This window comes from Eurosta solidaginis, chromosome 1, assembly GCF_040869045.1.
Source record: "Eurosta solidaginis isolate ZX-2024a chromosome 1, ASM4086904v1, whole genome shotgun sequence".
In the NCBI taxonomy this organism is placed as follows: Eukaryota; Metazoa; Arthropoda; class Insecta; order Diptera; family Tephritidae; genus Eurosta; species Eurosta solidaginis.
The window spans coordinates 342,199,409-342,221,101 of NC_090319.1; the positions used below are offsets into that span (position 1 = coordinate 342,199,409).

A 21,693-nucleotide genomic window follows, 5' to 3' on the forward strand; every position below is an offset into this window, starting at 1 on the left:
ATCTAGGAGTTTCAACAATAAACGTAATCGAAGAATTATCGCTTTGTTATGCACGTGGCACTGATTTGTTATTGACGAGTACTCGAAATATTTCCAATTGTATGAATGTGCCTGTTCCACACATTTTTGTGCGTTGTGAAACGATGTAAGGGAAGAATAAGGGAAAAGGGAATAGGAATGGGAAGCGGAAAGAGATGAAGTTGTTGGAGAGGAGGTGAGAGAGAAGGGCGTGAATTCAAACGAAAGGGTTGTGTGGTGGGATGTGAAGACGGGAGGGAAAATGACAGGAATCCGGAAGGCAGGCGATGTTCAGCAAAAAGGCGGGATGAGCTTATATGAATGAAAAAGGTAATCGGAAATGGTATGAAAAATAGATAAGGAAATAGATAAGAGTGCAAAACGAAAAGGGATGGGTGAAAAAGTGTAAGAAAAATAGCTCTGGTTCAAAAACTCAGGACCAGTAGGACAGAAATCGGCAAAGGGATAAAGCCGTCTAGATTATGACGTATTTAAAAAAAATAAATAAATGTAAGGCGCGATAACCTCCGAAGAGATCTAAGGCCGAGCTTCTCTTCCAATTTGCGTCGTGCTCCTCTTGATTTTCCCTACAAATTGGCCGGACGGGACCTACATGTTTTATGCCGACTCCGAACGGCATCTGCAAAGCAGATGAGTTTTCACTGAGAGCTTTTCATGGCAGAAATACACCCGGAGTGCTTGCCAAACACTGCCGAGGGGCGACCCCGCTTAGAAAAATTTTCTTCTAATTGAAAAATCTTATTTCTAAAATTTTGATGCTGCTTTGCCCGGGAGTTGAACCCAGGGCATACGGTGTGATAGGCGGAGCACGCTACCATCACACCACGGATGACGTACTTAGGGCACTGTTTTTCTGACCGAAGGACTAGGGACCGACCTATGCGAAAACATCTTACTTATGAGGCGATTTTCTGTAAATATCGACATTAATATTTCGAAAACTTTCTTTCAGAAAGCGGATTGCTAGAAATTTTGGTAAAACAAACTGTAGAAAGGGAGAACGATGTTGGAGGAATATAAAGAAAATTGTGGTAGAGGGAGTGGAAAAGGGAGCAGAAGAGAGAGAGAGAGAGAGAGAGAGAGAGAGAGTGAGGGATAGGAAGGGAGGGGAAAAGGACGGAGAGGGAGAAAAGGCAGGGGGACGGTCGAATAAAAGAAAATGGAAAAGAGATAAAGGCAGTAACATAAATAAATTACTTAAAATTTTTTGAGAGAAACCAAGGCTAGGGCGAAATATTTAAAGAGTCCCTGACTCAAAATTTCACGGAATTTTGAAGTGTCCTTTGAAGACAGACCTTTTGGGAAACAGGGAATTCATATACTGACCCCCGCTCCAGAGATTAGGTTCACGGATGGATCAAAATTTGATGACGGAAAAAGGGGAAATAGATGCCAGATCAAGGTACAGAACAAGGTATTGTTATGATGTGTTCCCGGGCATCAGTGGAAATTAACAGACAGACTACCTAGATAAGCAGGGTGCCTTAGCAGCATTATATGGCCCAGAGCCTTTCTGTGGACTCACAAAAGCACACACCAGGGAAACCATGACCAACTGTGAAATAAAGCAGTTCAGACGATACTGGATTGAATGCCCATAGCAAAGGCAGGCCAAATTGTTTATACTCCCAGCAACGGGAGTAACAGCCACACTCTCTTATCTAAGCAGAGAGAGACCAGGAACTGTCACTACTGGGAACAATACGGGGCTGTGTAGTGTACGATATCAGCTTAGTAAGTTAATTCGGGTCTGCTAGTATTAGTATAAATGAAAAAAATCATTGGATGACTTCAAGTTTTCTGGCATGAAAGTCTCGAGAGAGATAAAAGATAAAGCTATACAATTTTTAACATTGGTAACCGCTCTGCAAAAATCGTTGGATCATGTGGTCCACTGGATTACTTACCATTATACTCCACTGTAATGCAGCAATGGACCAACTCATGTTTCTACACGAACACATTGTAAGCCGATCATTGCTCGTTTTTAACGATTGTAATCACTACACGATGTTTATTGGACTCTGGGTACTCCATGGATTGCTCTGATGTAATGCGAAGCTGGAGTATATGGTCCAGTCCTAGGACATCGCAATGTTAATTGGACCATATTTTTTGTATGAATTGTGGTTAATTTTGGAGTACTCGGTTGGTCCATAGCGAGTACTCCATACATGCATGCATGGAGTACTCGCGCTTTTTGCAGGGCGTATAGCCCACAAATGAAGACGCAATGTTTATAGTGACAGATTACACGAATCGATGTAGTGCCTCCGACTAGGAGTGTCTTTGTATCGAGTAAAGCTGCAAATAGTTTTGGCTCTCAAGAGCCAATCAAGATAAAGAATATCGAAAGACTAACACTTCAATCAAATCAACAATCAATAGATTTTATTCAGATTCGTGCTGGAACATATAAAAATACAAATGTTTTTTTTTTTGCATGCTTTAAATGCAATAACTAAAAAATAATTCGTAGATTAAAAGTTTATGGTATTAAACGTTTTTGGGATGAATGGATACATCACAGTATAAATATTTAAATGTATGTATTTACAAATCTATGTAAAAAGTTATTTTCGTGTGTGAGTCTGTAGTAGGGGTGGGATTATTCGAATACAAATTATTTGAATAATAAACGCTTTTATTTTAAAGATATTCGTAATTCGAATAATATTTTTTTTTTGTTTGTTCGAATGATACTAATACCTAAAATTACTATTCGAAGAACTTATTATTCGAATAAATCACCTTGCGTTAATACTATAACAATATTTTCTAAAAAAGACCAACTAATACCAACATCATCGCTTACATACATAAATGCGATGATGGTGGCGTAAGTATAAAGCTGGAGACATTGGTGCTTTATCGGTAACAGTATCGGTAACCTTATAACAGCTGATTCGACCAACCTTATGAGAATCAATGCAATCGATTATTGGTGCCGCTAAGGTCGTAACCGTATCGTAGCCAACCAATTGGGTTTTGGCTTAAGCTGGAGTCATTGGTGCCGTATGTCGTATCGCTGTATCCGTATCCCTAACGTAATCAGCTGTTTATCGTTACGACGGTAAACCAAAACCCAATTGGTTGGCTACGATACGGTTACGACTTTAGCGGCACCAATAATCGATTGCATTGATTCTCATAAGGTTGGTCGAATCAGCTGTTAAAAGGTTACCGATACGGTTACCGATAAAGCACCAATGTCTCCAGCTTTACCGTCGTAACGATAAACAGCTGATTACGTTAGGGATACGGATACAGCGATACGACATACGGCACCAATGACTCCGGCTTAATTCAGTGGTCGGCGCACCATAGCTCAATAGTGCCAGACTTGCTTTAAGCGGGAGTCATTGGTGCCGTATGTCGTATCGCTGTAGTCGTATCCCTAACGTAATCAGCTGTTTATCGTTACGACGGTAAACCAAAAACCAATTGGTTGGCTACGATACGGTTACGACCTTAGCGGCACCAATAATCGATTGCATTGATTCCCATAAGGTTGGTCGAATCAGCTGTTATAAGGTTACCGATACGGTTACCGATAAAGCACCAATGTCTGCAGCTTTATTACACATATTCTTATTCTCCATCGTTTAGTCGTTAGCGAGACAGCAACGAATACACACTGCGCACGGCTGTCGCACAAATGTTAAGATTCTCTGTGAGAAATTTAATGATGGGGAAACGCAACTGTAAGGACGGCTTTACGGCAATGAAGTCATGGTCTTAACATATTTAGCGTTGATTTTTATATTTTTTATAGGCAATCAATATGAGTTTTTTTTATATTATTTAAACAAAACTTGTAGAAGTTTCATTTTGGACTTACTTTTTTTCTAAGCCAAATAAAAATATTTAACTTCTGCTCTGCAAAAAAAAATATACAATAGAATGTTTAAAGTAACTTAGCAAAATAGTAAAAACATGTATATTAATAAATCTTTTTAAGTCGCCCATATATTTTTTAAACATACTGTACTTCTCGGATTGCGACACCCGTATAAGTTTCGGCGATATAATGTTTTAAGCGGGTGATCGCCACTATTTACGCTATTTGCCGTGTCGAGCCGCTTTGACAAGCCAAGTTTCATGTGCATTTACATGTAAAAATATCGGCTACCCTTCGAGGCGACTACAACTTGATGAATTCAGACACTTGGGAATATTTCAAATTATTGGTGAATCAAAAATCATATATTTCAAAAAGTGTGATAAAACTGTTTTGAATAAATGCACGTTGCCATTTTAACTTTAATTTCCTGCTGGGATGCTCATGCTCTCGTGCTCACTTATACCTTTACATTTAAATTTTTGCCTGCACTGGTATAATTATTTTACAAATCGTCATCTGTATAGCGGTATTCGAATAGCAAGATATTTGAATAGTAAGCTATTATTAGAACTATTTGAAATTAGTAGTATTATTAGTTTATTTGAATAATATTTATTCGAATAATTTTCGAAAATAGTCCCACTACTAGTTTGTATGTATTCATGAATAGTTTTGTTTTATTTTGCATATATGTATGTATGTATGTGCGTAGGTATATACTATTCGAATTATTTACCTTAAAGGACTAATATATTTGCGAGTTGTCATGTGCGATTCCGGAGCGTTGCATATAACAAAAACAAAAAGGTCAACACAAATAAAATAAAACCAAAAACAAAATAAACAACATTCGCAGAGAAGAGTACAAAAAAAATATATTTGTCATTACCATTTTCTGCTCTAACAAAGCAGTCACATCAAACAAATGAGAAACTAAATTTTGAAGTGAAACTTCTTAAATCTATTATGTATGTAAATATGTATTATGAATGTTTGTAGTGTACGACATGGCAATGATTGATTTGTAAAAGTGTACAAATGTACGACGATTATATGACCAATTTTAAGTAATTAACGAACAATAGCGAATAACAAAAATTTAATACAATTTTTCTCTAGCGAAAGCGTTTGCTTCTGGATAAATATTCATATAAAAAAAATTTTAAGTGAAGTTAAAAGTTTTGCCAATTGCAAAATAGAGAAATTGCAAAGAACTCAAATGAAATTTAAAAACGAGCCAAATTATTAGCAACAGAAATTAAAAGTCAAAGTAGTGAGGAATCATATTAAAGTGCAGTTCATTATGTTTATTTGAAATAAGAAGGGAAAATGAAACTGCTCCTTAAATTTCTTTTTCTTTTTGAAGTTAAAGTTCTTAGGTGACGATGTGTTTCTTGGATACAAAATGAAATTTTTCGGATATTGTAAACTGTACGAAAATGTGACGGACCTATGGACAGGCGTATAGCCCAATAAGCAGCCACATAGTCCAATCAATTGTCTTCCTTGTCTTGTTAAAAGTTTTGTTTCTAGGCTACATATAAACTTTTATTTTCAGTCACACGTCAAAACTAAAAATTGTACATTGGAGCGTCTCACTAAGAAAAAATTGAAATTATGCCCCTTGGACTCGAATACTTACTTTGTTGAGCTTTAAAAAACTCATACAAATTTGTTTCAACACGCTGTTAAAAAGTACGTATGCCGGATTGAGCGCCAACGAGGAGAAGGCGAATATGGTCGTATTTACTAGGAGGTTTAAAGTGCCGAAGCAAGAGGTGTGACCCTGCAGAAGAAAGCTTGTATCCAAATATGTGGTAATCATTCCCGACAGTAAGTTGTCGTGGAAGCTCAACGTGGAGGAGAGAGTGAAGAAGGCCTCGACATCACTTTATGCATATAAAAGTATGCTGGGGTGTAAGTGAGGGCCCATCGCCTTCTCTCTCTCTCCCATTGAATATTTACAGCGATTGTAAAGCTTACTCTATACTATGAGGTATTTGCTTGGTAGACGTCCCCTCAAAAAAGGAACGTACCTCAAAAATTAAGAGGAAGAGCGTCATCATACCTATTTCTCTACCTGCGTCTCAATGGAACTCTTGCACCCACAATATAGGTGGAAGGTTGGCGCAAGGGTGTTCGAATGGTACACGACACGATACACGTGTAAAACGACGGTTCCAAAATAAAGGAAGGAGAGGGGTCTGAGGTATACTGTGCTGATCCAGAAATAAACAGATGCTACAAGCTGTCAGAGCACTGTAGAGCCGTGTCAAAAGCAGTAAAAAACACTGCAGGAAAAGCAGTCATTAAGGCAACAATCTCTCATAGCACAACATGTATGTCAGAGTGTTAGCAATCGCTTGAAAGAATCGGGAAAGGTAGAAATATTCATCTATATTGGATCCCCTAGCGGATGAACTAGCTGTACAGGGCGCATCGCTCGAAGCAGATAGAGCAGATTAAGGCGAAAGCTGCACATGATCGTCCAAGAAGAAAAGGCGTGAAACCAAGCGCGGGGCTGCAAAGTGTCAAAAATCAAGTGCTGATCATACAACCATAGACAAAGAAACTAGTCTTATCATTGAAAAGAGGGGACTGAAGGCTCATGATGAGTATTATGGCTGAGCCTGCCTTTAGGTGTCACATGCTTTTAAATTAGGTATTGTTTGTAATAGCAGTTATAGGAAGTAAGGGTTTCAGGAGGAAACGATCGGGTGCGTTCGGTGCTCTCTTTATGCGCACGCCAGGCTAAGACCCATAGCTGTGGAGTATAGGGATAGGAGTACAACAGATATCATATCTAGAACCAGCGACTAGGATAGGTCCAAGAAAGCTTCTAGTAATTTCCAAGAGGACGGGTTATTTTTAACGTAGGTTCTGGTTTTTGATAGGGTTTTTCTGTTTGGTCGTCGAGCAAACTTGTGGAAATACTATGGACTCATTCAGTCTATGTGAAACCGCCACGCGGCGCCCAGTTAAGCCCAACCTAACCTACTGCGTTTTGATATTATACTATCACACTGCATACCTAGATCAGTAGGAAGCTAGGTGAAATATTGAAGTATTACATATTAACGATTTCACCGGTTCAATATCTACTGATCCGTGCTTTCAATTAAATATTAGTGCAAGTGCTCACCCAGAAAGAGGGTTGGTTAAAATTAAAAATTTTCTTGGCACATATGGCGAACTCAATTAAATTTTCGCCTTTTCCGAACATTGAGATTTTTTGACTTGTTCGCTGTTTTGATGCTAATGACTTTAGTTTTGAATTTAACTATTGAACTAGTTGAAGTGAATCGAGGCTGGAATGTACTCAGAGCAGCTGCAGGTAAATCAATCGTACCAACTTTCTAACTCATGCAGTGCCTTCGAAGTGTAAATCTATGCGATAGAGGCAGACCGTTCCAGAATAGTACGATCCCAGATATCAATGTAACGATCTTAGTCGAAATCCAGGAAAACTTAAATGTATTATAATCTAACGTGATTAAGTCGGATATCGTGAGGAAGTGTTTAGCCTCGCCTCTCGTCCATAAGGTACCTAAATGCTTCCCTTTGCTGGGTTCCAAGACGCAGCGATATTTAGGAAATGAATTTGCTCGCTCTGCACAATCGGTCATCACTTTCTTTGCACATGTCCAAAACTACTAACAACACGACTTAGATTTTTTGGTGCACAATTTTTCGTCAGTCTGACAGGGGTTGGAAAAGTGAATCTTTCACTCCTCTTTAAGCTCATCCCAGAAAGCAAGTTTTAGTTAAGTATCACTAGAAAGTTGTTTGGTGGGACATATGTGCCGCCACCCATCACTCGCTGATGGTACTAACAATGAACAAAAAATATGTCCGAGTGGATAGTTCCCAACCATGCCATCTTAACCATATCTAACCTTACCTATCGATTGCGACTATCTTGAGTGAATACCCCTACTGCTTTGTTGTTTTGCAAGTCGTGCAAAATATAATACGGTCTTTCGTGAGAAGGTTTATATTTAAAGTATGACCAACTTTATCTGCCATTGTTCTTGGGAATGCTTTTGGAGAATTAGTGAAGACCTAGAGTAGTCACTACTCCTACAGTGCGTCTTTGTGCATATTGTGAAGCGATGTGTTTAATGCACGTGCCTTTTTCATCTTTTCAAATAATTAAAATTTTGTAACGATATCTTATATCCAAGCTTCGGATGAAGTTTTGAGAGTGCTTCTTTTTAAACAAGTGAACAGAGTTGGGATTGTGTATCTATGCAAATGGCATGGCTATGTGAACTCCATGAAATAGAAAAATTATGTTATGTACCGCTTCCACTTCACCAAATCCACTTCTATGGGTTATTGAAAATAATTTTGAACTAATAAAAGTAAATATTAAGGCAGTTCAGAATTTTGTGCATTTGATGTTGAAACGTTGCTATAGTAAATAAAAACTACGGATCGTGAAGAACTTGTTTCATTTTAAATGTTTCTTTTAGATATATTTTTTTGTTTTGACAGTTTTTGATTTTCTATTTAAATTTGAAAATATAAACAATTGTTTTTAATGTTGCGTATTTGCCATGAAATAGCAAACGCATAGCCGTGTATTTGTTAGTGTATTGCAAAAAATATGCTACACAATTTTGCAATGCAATGATGCTAGACCATTTGCACAAAATCCTGAACACCTTTAGTGACATGTGTGACGAAATGTGATGTGGCATAGCGTTACAGTTTGACTGACTGCTAAACGATCGACCAATGCGCAAAAATGACGTTGAAGTGATGATCGATGTTAAAATTTTTTTTTTTATTATTCATAACAAAAATACAACGTTTATTTTATTGGTATACTTACATCGCACCCAAAATTTTTTTAAAATAAAATTTATATTTTAAAAATTATTTTAAAATAAAATTTTGCTTATGATTTTACATCAAACCGAAAACGAATCGTAAAATGTGCAATTTCAAGTTCGAGGTAAAATCAGACTATTGGGTATTGTTTTCTTGTTTATCTCATACTTCTTGTTTTGATAATCTTTTTTTTTTTTGCTTCTTGCTAACTTTTTGTTGTTTTGTATGTTTTTGTTATGCCTTGAGATTTAAATGATAAATTTAAGTAAATAAATAAATCAAACGCTAACAATGTGCATAAAAAATATTTGAAGTGTGTAATTTGCTTTGATCTAACGAGAATTCTCTTAAAATTTAAACTTAATTTTTAATTTAATTTAATTTTTTTTTTTGTTTTTCAAGAATATTCAAGGCAAATCAAAGCCACTTAACACGAAATGAGTTTTCATACAAAGCATTGAATGAAAAAAAAAAAAAAAAATAAATAAATAATATTTCTAAAAATCAAAATTTCGTGATATAATAGCTATGGTAGGTGGAATAAATTCGGAAAACTTTGATCTCGCCTTAAAACTGTTTAGATTGTTCTAAGAATTTTACACTCAATCAAATATTGCAATTTGCTCAGAGCAAAGAAAGTGCGTGTAAACTTTCTCTATAGCAACTTGCTGCAGAATTAAACAAACAAAACAATTTTTTTTAATAATAAAAAACTTTCGTTTTAACATATATATGGCCTCGCTTCGTTTTGCAAACGGTGCACGGAATGCATTGATTGCCCCGTATTGTAAAGACACAATTTGATGAAAATAGTTGTATTATGTTATTCGATGTGCACATTTTTTAACGCTTCTTGCTGATGCTTGCTACAACTTTGCAATGGGGTGCCATCGAAGTATTGCATATTTTGTCGTTGTATATAAAATATTCGTGCAATCCGTGCACCTTGCAAAGCAAAGCGAGTCACCATACTTTTTTTTTGCCTTAAGGAAACTCTTCCTTACCCGCCCTCTATTCTGTGAAAAAAATAAATAAAAATTGAGCCAAAGAGCAAAAAAATATACTAGTTACATGTAATTTGTTAGCATGGAATGTACGCAATATAAAATTAAGCGACTCATTTAAACTTGATTCTATTGCTGAGCCATCAAACTCTTCTATATGGTTTCGGTAGTTTTAGGGCACTTAGAAACTACCAACAAAAACTGAAAAGTTTGCAACGTATGGCATGAGTTTAGTGGAGCCATATGGCGACGTCGGTGCTAATGTACGCATACTATAAACCATGGCAGGGGCGTTCAGGAACGTAAATGGGTTGAAAGCGCCCTTCACGAAGCAATTGGCATAATCTATAAGCAATACACTCCGGCAGGCCTCCTCATCGTTGAGGGTGCCTTTAATAAATTTAAAACAGAGAAAATCTGTCGTTGCATGGATTGAGTCTATGCTCAGGAGCAGGGTTTTCAACGCAACTTAAGAAGCGGGCTCCGTGAGCGAGTGATCGACAGTGGCACTCCTCAGGTAGGCGTGCTGTTATATATTTTATAAAAAATATTTTAGATCAAATCGAAAGAGGGTAGTCGCGTAATTTTGTCGACTAGTAAAGTTGGAGAGTTAAAGTGAACTTTTCGGCATTTGAATGCCACAAAAAACTGAGTTCGTTCTGTTCACTAGAAAAGCGAAATCTCCGATCTTCAACTTTCAGAAATTAATGGGCACAGCGATATATCTCTTTTCTGAAACCAAATGTATTGGCATAGTACTCGACTTTATATCAAGCTGAAAAAGGAATGTTGAGAATAGATTAAAGAAAGCTTCGCAGCATAGTAAATTTGAAAAGGCGTCACGGCGAGGAACTGGGGACTGTCGCCGTATATCATTTTTGGTGTAACACTGTCATCCGACCGATACTGAAGAAAAACTACAAAATAAATAGAAAGAAAAGCCCGTCCTTAATATCCTCGTAGGTATATCGTGCCAAGTATTTCTTTGTTTAGGTATACCCGTCGAAAGAGTTGGCAGACGAAAAGGTTCCAAGGGTAAAGAAAAATCGTTCTCGAGTATTCGGGCTTGTACCAACAAGTCTTAGTACCACCGGAGCATACCGAGTTCAATCCGGCAAATCGTTTTCTTTATTCGTAAAACCCCGAAGGGTTCGGTCAGTATTTTTGCGGTTACAACAACAACAACATATCGGGTTCAGTTACCGATGCACCTCAGGGGTAAAATCCCCAAATCACTTGGTGTCTCTGCATGCGTTCGTACTAAGTTTGGCCGAAAATGCGGCTATTGAATTGAAAGAATTCAAAATGTTTAAATCAGCCGACTATGGACAAGCTACGATGTTAGATGAATAAGAGGGGGCTAATATAGGGGTCAAAACTTACCTAAAGTCTGACATGCACTTATTAACGCCACTTACTGACTTCCAGGTGCAGAAAATAAGGTATACTTTGGGGGAAGAACGGTAAAAACAATAAAGTTTGCACAGACGGCTCAAAAATTAAAAGAGAAACTAAGACTAAGCTGTTGCCGATGCATCAGCAGGTAAGTCACTCATACCGTCTAACCGAAACTTGCAGTGTCGTCGAGGGCGAGGTCTATGCCATAGCGAGAGCAACTTGAAAGCTCCAATACAGTTCAGTCTCAGAGATCCATGTAGCGCTCTTCATTGACAGCCAGGCTTCTTTAAGAGCACTATAATACGGTTTCATAAAATCGGATATCGCTCGGATATTTTTAGTTTTCCAGAAACTGATTGGAACCATTAGAAGTGCTTCATGCCGAGTCGTTTTTTATATCCTTATTTTTATCACATCAAAATAACCGTTACGGTTCTAAGCTCGGTTCTGAGAAAAATGACAGTTTAAAGTATTTTTTTTTTCTTGTTTTTAGTCTGGTTCACAAAAATATTGGTTTATTGAATAAAATACGAAATCAACTTTGTCAAAATTCGAAATCGACTTATTAAGTAGTACATAGTCAAATAGAGTAGATAAAGTTAAATATAGCTCTTTGAGTTATCTGTCAAAAAAGCTGCAACTAACTCGATAATCGACCTTATTTTTAGCCTAACCTAACTTTTCTCTATAAGTTGGCGATCTATTTCATATAAAAATAAAAAAATAAAAACGATTACCTTAAAATTGTTTATGTCCATACACTGAAAAAAAAAAGCTGGTAAAATCAACCGAATTACGGATCGATTCTACCGATATTTCTGTAAATTTTTATATATCGAAAATAGCTGTTGAATGAACTTCACACAAGTTGTTGATTCTGAGTTGAGTGTTTCAACAGTCAAAATACCCAAAAAAATGCATGAAGTGTTAAAAAACAAATTAACGCAATATTTTTCAGGCCTTGAAATTAGAGTTTTCGATGGGGTAGGCGTAGCATGCTACCATTACATTACCGTTGCCGCGAAGCTATGCTCTGTTAACCAATACTTATTAATGCCACCCTAAGAATGCTAATGAAAACTGTTAAATTAACAGATTCCCGTCAACATTTGGTAGTAGATATGACAGAGATTTCAGTGGCACGATAGTCGTTACAACAAAATAATGAGCGCCGTGAGCGTAAGTTTATATTTAAAATTAGCTGATGCTTTTCCATAATATTGACAGTGGTTCGCTGTGAAAATTACCGATGAAGTCAGTTCTTTTAACATAAAAATCAGCTTGATTGATTGAGAATTTTTTCAAAATATTATTTTTTGAGACCCACTTCTTCTGTTGAGATTACTAAAAAAAATTGTTTTCTTGACAAAAAACTGGATTGAGCTAATCATAGGCGATCAATTTCACTCAATACATAGCTTTTAGTTGAGGAGCACCAAAACTGTTTTGTTGATTTTACTAGCTTCATTTATTTCGGTGTATGAATTCAAACTAAAACAGGTAAAATTTAAATTTGAAAGCGTTAATGTTTTATAGCAAAGCAAAAGTGCAGCAAAGTAATATTAATACAGACAAACCACGATTACTTAAACTTGAATTGAATTGATGTTTACAATTATATTAATGTCAACTAATTTTATTTAACTTTTGAGATTTAAATTGGAGTATTCGCGTGACCCAATTTATCTGCTTATGTGCTTATATTTTTAAACACAGTTTACAAAAACAAGAGCTAACTGATGAAGCAGTGAAATTCAGAAACATGTCCAAGTAAGTAATCACCGCCGCATGCAAATTTGGTAATTTTTCTCTAATAACAATAACAAAAAAACTGTATAAAGCAATATAAACCTGTCTTGCAAATTAAAAACATATAAATAATATTGATACAATAGTGAGCAGCGGAAGCATTACTAATAACGCACTGCTAAAAATCCAAAGTTACTAAGTTCTGTTGAACGCGCCTTAAAATATTCCACACAATTTGGGTTAAAAATATACTGTATACATATGTATATACCAAATTGTGTATTAAAGCAATAGTAACCAAAAAGGCTATACTTAGATAAAACAAAAACATTGTTGAAAAATAATTTTTAAGCAAATAAATTGAAAATCAGCTGACGTTAATACCCCAATTGTTTAGCATTAAGTTATCGAGTGTTGTCTGGCATTTATGTAGACAAGCACTAGTGTCTTTAGTGTGAAGTGCAGTAAACAACGGTAGATTTATTAGCTTGTCAAGAATGTCTCAACATGAAACCAATTAACAGATTTGCAATTGCATATAAAATTTAAAAGCTGTGCCTTTATGACATTAATGGAGTAAGATGAATAATCACTTCTTCAATTAATTGGTTATTTGATTAGTCAAAATAGAATATTACTCGAACGATTTAAAAAAGAGTTGGTAAAAATTGATAATTTCGCCCAGATGCTGGTTTGTAAAATTTAATTTAGGTGTAAAACTGATTAGTCACGTTAATCACGCTCTGATTAATCAAAAAGGCGATTAATCAAATAATTTCAAATAAAAAAATTAATCTATTAATTGATTAATTTGAAATGTGAATAAACAAAATTGTGGATAATCAATTAATCGCACAACCCGATTAATTACTAGCACCTTAACCCTTGTTTACTGCATTCACTTTTGTGCCTCCTTTTTTTATTTCGTTCATTAAAATATAAAGAATAAATGTTGTTTTAAGACCAAATATTACAATGTTTTGAGTCGTGTTATGTCATATGTATGTTAACATGTGCCTACACATACAATCACACACAAACAGATCACAAAAGTTGTACATATTTTAAGTAAGAAAAAGTGTAAATATTTAAAACTACTTATAACTGTTATTTTTTTTTTTTTTGTATCTAACGTGTCAACTAAATTCCTACACCCCACATTCAAACAACCGCACATCGCCTACATACATATCCTCCACCCTTAAATTATATTTGAATGTCCTTATATTTGTAATCGAACACCTACCTGTAGAAATTGCGTCACAGTCGAGTCGATAATCATTAATGGCCGATGAATCAGATGCACCACACCATTACGCACTGGAATATTTCCTCTGACAATTTCTGCAAGCACCACGCCAGTGGAGTGCTTTGAATCACCTAAAATAGTATTCGACTTGACATACACTAGAGAAGTTGATGCAGAGCGTTAGAGAGAGAGAGATGAAGAGAATGCATTACTATAAAACTTAATTTTATTTGGTATTTTATTGCCATACTTTTGCCGTCCTTTTGTTTAAAGAAACTAACGGTAACTTTGAGATTGTCCTCAAATGCAGCTGTGGTTTGGGGCACTTCAATTTGCGCGGCGGCCGTAAAAATCACATTATTCGGTATGACGTGTCCATCGATGACTTTGTTGTCCACCAGACTGCTGCGTGTGGTTTGCTATTTGACAATTAATTGAAATTTAATTGATTAGTGGTTGCAGAATTTTAAAGGCAGCTATTAAATAACACTTGTATATTCATTGATTGGCGCTATAGACAGAATAGGTGTATATGTTGAGAATATATGTGACCCGGTCTATGAAAAGGTTGCTTATGACTCAAAAAAAATTACTATTACTAAGAAACTGAAGAGATGCATTGTTTATCTTTAACAGCTGTTTCTCGTAATTTCTTTTTTGAGTCATAAGCAACCTTTTCATAGACCGGGTCAAATATATATTAGGATGGGTAAATAATCGGTTTTGGTTTGGGATTGATCCATGTCCGTCTGTCCGTTGGCGCGACTACTAGAGCAAAAATTGGGATAGCTTAAATTGTATACACTGGCTTATATCCAGAAAAGATTAGTCTTGAAAATGGGAAATGGAACGACAACCACACCCACATATTCGATGTCGAATATTTCGGAAAATGGAAAAAATGCGAAAGTTCTATATCAAAGACGCATACGTGAGTTGATCTTATGACACAAAATATAAATGTGATAAAATTATAAAAAATGGGCGTGTTAGCCCCCACATTTAGAATAGGAAAATTTAAAAGTTTTTTCAAGCAGTAAATCAAAATACGCCGAAGGTATCAAAATGAAATTTTTAATGGAGGATGTCCCTGCTATTACATGGACACCTTGTGTGATTGCCACTATACCTTTTTTTAAAAAATCGATATCGAAATTTCGAAAAGTAAAAAAAAAATTCGACAATTAATTACCAAAGACCGATAAAGTGATTAAACTTAAAATCTGTGTTGATTTTTTGAGAATATATAAATTCTGTAATATTTTCGGAAATAGGCGTGGAATCACCCAAATTTTGAAGAAGAAAATGCAAAAGTTTTGCAAACCATACATTGAAAGTCTTTAAAGTTATCCTTTTGGCATAGAGGTTGTCTTTGCATTTATATGTATGTATATGGGGTATTCCATCCCATTTCGACCAATTTTGAACCCGACCCCTTTAGAATTGGCTGAAAGTGTTTCTTCTTTTTCTAGCTTACGAAAGACGTTTTTCAGAAGTTTTTCAAATTTTTTCATCCAACTCAAAAAAAGTTATGAATTTAAAAAAAACACCGTTTTTGTTTTCAAAATGCTATAACTTTTTCAAAAATTGACCGTTTGGGATCTTTTTTTTTTAATTTGTTTTTAAATGTACTTTTCGGAGAAAATACAAAAAAATTTTAAATTTTTAGTTTTTCGAGAATTTTCGAATTTCGCCCTTTTTTTTCATAAAAAACTTCAATCAATTATGCAATCATCCCCACTAATCCCGGAGTGGGCCGAGAATTTTTTTTTTTTTTTTATTTAATTGAAAAAAAAAAACTTTAAAATTATTTTGTATTTTTTCTGAAAAGTACATTTAAAAACATGTTAAAAAAAAATGATCCCAACCGGTAAATTTTTGAAAAAGTTATAGCATTTTGAAAAAAACAGCGTTTTTTCAAAATATTTAAAACTTATTTTGAGTGGGAAAACGGTTTTTTTCAAAATGCTATAACTTTTTCAAAAATTGACCGTTTGGGATCATTTTTTTTTTAAATATTTTTTTAAATGTACTTTTCGGAGGAAATTCAAACAAATTTTTTAATTTTTAGTTTTTCGAGATTTTTCGAATTTCGCCCTTTTTTTCATAAAAAACTTCAATCAATTCTGCAATCATCCCCACTAAAAAAATTTTAAAGTTTTTTTTTCAATTAAATAAAAATAAAACAAAAACATTCTCGGCCCACTCCGGGATTAGTGGGGGTGATTGCAGAACTGAAGTTTTTTATGAGAAAAAAACCAAAAAGGGCGAAATTCGAAAAATCTCGAAAAACTGAAAAATTACAAAAAAAAACTAAAAAAATTTTTTTGAACTTTTTCCGAAAAGTACATTTAAAAACAAATTTAAAAAAAAGATCACAAACGGTCAATTTTTGAATAAGTTATAGCATTTTGAAAACAAAAACGGTGTTTTTTTTTAAATTCATAACTTTTTTTGAGTTGGATGAAAAAATTTGATAAACTTCTGAAAAACGTCTTTCGTAAGCTAGAAAAAGAAGAAAAACTTTCAGCCAATTCTAAAGGGGTTCGGGTTCAAAATTGGTCGAAATGGGATGGAATACCCCATATACACTTTTTAAAAATTAGCGCAATCAGCTGGCGGCCACGTCTACTTTAAAAAAAAGTTCCACGCTTTCATGTTATATAACTAAACTATACTCATATTTCACCTATCTCAGTAGTGAAATGTTGTAGCAGAGTACCGAAACTTATAAACTTTTGAAAATGGTCGTGGGCCCACCCTTTCGTAAATATCATAAAACGAACAAAATTCGTCCTATCCTTAGCGACATTTGGTATAGGGATTGTTCTTTTGACAAAAACTGTTCCATGTAAATAGGCGAAAGCAGTTGGAAGCCACGGCCGTTTTTTTACCCAGGTGTACGTTTTTCCTTCCCTCCGTCCCATACGTCAATACGATAACTTGAGTAGAAATTCATACGTATGTGTTCACCATTGTTATCACACGGGCTTATCTAAACTCAAAATATACATATGTATTTGGAGAAGAAAACTTAAAAGGCGCCAACTTAAAAAAAAATTCCTTGAAGTTTTAACTAACACAATATTGGCAATATTGACGCGGATATTAGCAAATGCCGCTAGTAAATAAATGAGGTTGTGCAGACAAATAGCTACGCACGTATTTATGTACATATCAGCTAAGAAAGCAGACGGCGGCATTACACACACATGCAGCCAAAAGAGCGGAGAAAACATTGCTCATACATATACATACATAGAATAAAATGAGACATATGAGATGCAGCAGATTGCAGTGGTAGTAGTGGCTAAGAAACTGGACCTGCTTCAGGTATTATGTAATGACGCCGTAGGAAGAATAAAGGAATGACTGAACAATACGGAAGTGGAGTTGGCTAGCCAAAATACAGAAGTGGTATTAGTAAGCTCCAAGCAAGTGCTTATCGGACGGTGTCCGACGACGCGATCCTGGGCCTAACCCGGAAAATCCCCGTGGAGTTACTGGCAAGCGAAATGGCCGATCTGTATAACACTAATATCGAGCGACCATCCGAAGAGGCCAAGAAAAGAGCAAGGACACAAACAATTGCTGAGTGACAAGAATGGTGGCAGGCCTCGAGTAAAGGGCCTTGACGTTATTTTGGGGCGTAGCCCAATGGAATGAGGGGAAACAAACTAAACTACCATCTCACGCAGATACTGAGTGGGCATGTCAATTTTACAGAGTATTTATGAAAGCGTAGGATAGAGGAAGATCTCCTTTGCCCAAGGTGTGTGGTAGTTAGAATGCAGAACACGAGGAAAGACTCACCTTGCATAGAGTTTTTGGGGAGGAACCTATCAAGAGAAATTTAGTATCACAAATATGCAACAGGAAAAACTGCCGGAATGCGGTGAGCAAAATGGAATTTATAGTCATTACACGCCTGGTGGATGCTGAGAGGGAGGGAGCAGCGCAGAGAAATGCGCAGGCGAAACAGTGGCGATTAAATCGATACTCAGAGCAAATAGCGGGAACCTGGACGCAGGGACAACAGTAGGCTCTTAAAAAATGAGAAATATGGAACGCCACCCTGAAGTAATGTGAAAGTGGTACCGGAGTGGGTGACGGTTCCAAAACTGGGGTTGTTTTTTAGACTACGGACATATGGTTCCTGCACGGGCAGCAATTAACGTGCGTAAGGCATTTTGCAGCCCTCCCACCAAAAAAAAGATGCAGCAGACGAGAGAAGTAAATAGGCAACGAATAGAGAAAGCTGTTCGCGAAAAATCTAGACTATAGGGGGTAAATATGCGAATGAGGCAACTAAAAGAATAAAAGCAGCGCAATGAAGTGAAGGGGGTTTCAGTTTGATATTACAAAGCTATAAGTGAAGTACGCGAATACATTACATTGTGAAGATCTACTACCATAGTAGTATTGTTAATAAAAAGCATTTTACATACAGAACATCTGAGTGTATTCATTCGACAGTTAAGTGATTCGAACAACAGCGGAACGCGAAGAATAGTCAAGAATTCTTAAGATTCGCAACAAGATAGTTAAGTATGAGAATTAAAAAAAAAATGTCCCTGGTCCGCTCCTTTTAATTAAGCTTTTGACAAAACTGAGCAAGCAAACGAGATTTGGCAAGAACTTTGTCTCTATGACAGTAATATTATAATGCTCGGTTTTACCCCAACTTAGATTTCTTTATTCGATTTTAATGCTGCAATATTTCGAGAATTTGTCCATGACCACATTTCTAGAAGCAGTTTGTATTAGAAAAATCGTAGTTGGTCTTACTTTCTCTTTCCAGCATGTCAGTTAAATACTTAACAGTCGAATTTGCTATGAGACTTGCGCCAGATAAATGCTCCAGTTGTGAACACGCCCACCACACTTAGCACTTAGCTAAGAACCATCAGAAGAATTGAAACACTTGAAGTCCGAAAGGGACAAAGAAACAAATTTGAACAGAATATCTCTGAGCGTTATCCCGATGAAACGATACAACTACAATATTGTTTCCATTTCCAAAAGAGTTGTGAAATAAATAACTTTCTTTCAACCTTCCGTGGTAGAACCTCTAACTTCAGAAAGAGTGGTATGTTAACCTCATATTGATAGCAGTCAAAACACTGCGTGGGACATTCATTTTACAGACCTAAATATAGTAATAACTCTCGAAAGGAGTCTTCAGAGCTGCTAGATTTTATTAAGATAAGAATAATCCACATAATTCGCTCCTTTGCCTTTGACTATTCTAAAAACGCAATTTAAAATGCAATGAAAACTCGTAACAAACAATGTTCAAATTCTGAGATTTTTAGTTTTTTGCGTGCATATAAAAGATAGTGCCTATTCAAATTTACTGCAAGTGTACACTGAAGAAGTACCGGTTGCACTCTTTCTCCCTCTCACCAGCTTTCAGAGAGCACTCTTCGAGCGAACACTGCTAATGATATTTCAAGGTAGCGGATGCTGGCTGATTGGAATAGTACTTGAAAATTTTATCCTAATTTACGTCGAAGGACAACGTATTTCAAGACTGAGCCAAGTACCTGCAGCAACAATAGTAAAGATCTTTTAATTTTCACACATCACAATTGAAGATAACGGAATCTGCATTATAGCACGCATTTACGGCAAAGTATAGAGTTCAATATTTCCTCGAAATTAAAAAAAAGCTCAAAGGGCCTTAAATTTACCACTATAATCAATTTAATTTAACTCACCTTGAATCCTTCATCGACAGGTATTAGGAAAGTATGTCCACCAGCTGACTGATACAGATTTTCCTTACGCATTAAAGTCACTTGAGAACGATACGACCTGGAAATTAGAATTTGTTTTAAAAACTGTTTCTCTTTGATCTCCATGAACTGTGAACAACAAACCTTAATCGATTATCGCCTATATCCATAAGGTCAGCTTGTTGCAGGAATTGAAACGCATCCAAATTAGTGAACTCAATTTTAGCAGTTGGCAGTGGAGTAAGTGGCACCAAAACTTCATCAATTACATGCATTACCTAGAAAAAATAAATCAAAATATAAGTATAATTGAAGTTAAGTCGCAAATTTGTTAAAAAAAAATGCCTTGTTCAACAATGTCCTGTGATGCTTAACGCTAGGTGCTTAACTACACAAGTGGTGTATTATTACGGAGGGGTGACATAAGATCAACAGTCATAATGTTACTTGCTATTATGTCCTCTTCAAATGGCCGCAAAGTCATTTGAAATGATGACCATATTAAACGGTCACAACATCAAATTTCAAATGGTAACAGTGTCAACGATATTGACACTGTGACAATCCTGCTTTTCCAAAATGATTTTAAAGCCAACTCTTTTTTTCCTTTAGTGGCCATAAGGTCAATTATTTTATTTCGCAACTTTAAGTTTTTAATTGATCACAATGTTGAATTACAGTAATTACATTTTCTAGCTCTCGTGCGGTTTTTTCGCCTGCGGCACTTTTTTTTTTTGAATAGAAAGTTTGTAATAAAAAATCGCTTGGAAATTTTGGAACTTAATGCGAATATATCGTATCATAGCATAAAATGAAGATGTGGCCGACTCAACGCCAGATACTTCAGCCACATACTTCTTGAATGGTCCAACAACCGCATCGCAATTCAGTCTCATTACTTTGCGTTGGCTGCCTTAAGTGGTCCTAAAGCGTATTGAGATCAATTGACATTAGTTCCCTTTCGGGCTTAGAATTATTTCTCATTTCAAAAGATAACTAATATCAAATGACGTTCAGGCATGTCACCTCCATATGGTTATGATCTTCTTCCCCAAATAGAAATTTCCTGATTGACCATAAGGTCAAATTAAGAAACATCACAAAATCAATTACCCTTATGACAATTTAAAGTGTTTATAAGACCAATTGATCATATGGCCGTTTTTGTGGTCATAATGTGAATTTATCGTTTGGCTATTGTCTTTACGTCACCTCACCATTATAAATATTCTGTTCTCAACTGTCATGGTTTAATAATCTTGAGTTTTCATATGAGAAAAAAATCCGATTAGTTTTATTAACTTTTCAATTATTAATATCAGTAAAAACCAGGGACGGAAAATAATAATAATTTTTTTTTCGGAGTCGAAAAAGTCCTTGTCAAAAAATTGTCCTAGGTGAAAATGTTTGAGTTCCCAGGTATCCCTATAGCAATATCATGTCGAATCATGCATCTTTTTTATTTTTCGAACTTTTTCCATAAAAGTCCACATATAAAAGTAAAATCTGTATTGTTATTTTTTTAGTCCGATAGAACTAGTTAAATTCGGACTTTTAAAAATAAAAGTCCCGAAATAAAAGTTAAATCCGGACTTTTATTTTTTAAGGCCAAAATAAAAGTCCCGCTTGATAACAAAGAAACGGCTTATCCGAATTAAAAAAAATTTTATTTCGGATAAGCCGTTTCTTTGTTATCAAGCGGGACTTTTATTTCGGCCTTAAAAAATAAAAGTCTTGTTTTAACTTTTATTTCGGGACTTTTATTTTTAAAAGTCCGAATTTAACTAGTTCTATCGGACTAAAAAAATAAAAATCCGAAAATAATTTTTATCTTGA

At 35.6% G+C, this 21,693-nt stretch overlaps 1 protein-coding gene across 10 annotated transcripts in view; it reads right to left on the minus strand.

The window, feature by feature from the left end:
• Positions 1 to 21,693, minus strand: part of Fas1 (fasciclin 1) — a 153,102-nt gene that overhangs the window by 59,633 nt on the left and 71,776 nt on the right. For all 10 annotated transcript variants that reach the window (XM_067762418.1, XM_067762417.1, XM_067762414.1 and 7 more), the window contains 4 exons: positions 20,002 to 20,135; positions 19,840 to 19,936; positions 14,370 to 14,538; positions 14,117 to 14,277 (listed from right to left, as the gene is read on the minus strand). In XM_067762418.1, the coding sequence (XP_067618519.1) occupies positions 14,117 to 14,277; positions 14,370 to 14,538; positions 19,840 to 19,936; positions 20,002 to 20,135 (561 nt within the window). The remainder of the gene's footprint in view (positions 1 to 14,116; positions 14,278 to 14,369; positions 14,539 to 19,839; positions 19,937 to 20,001; positions 20,136 to 21,693) is intronic.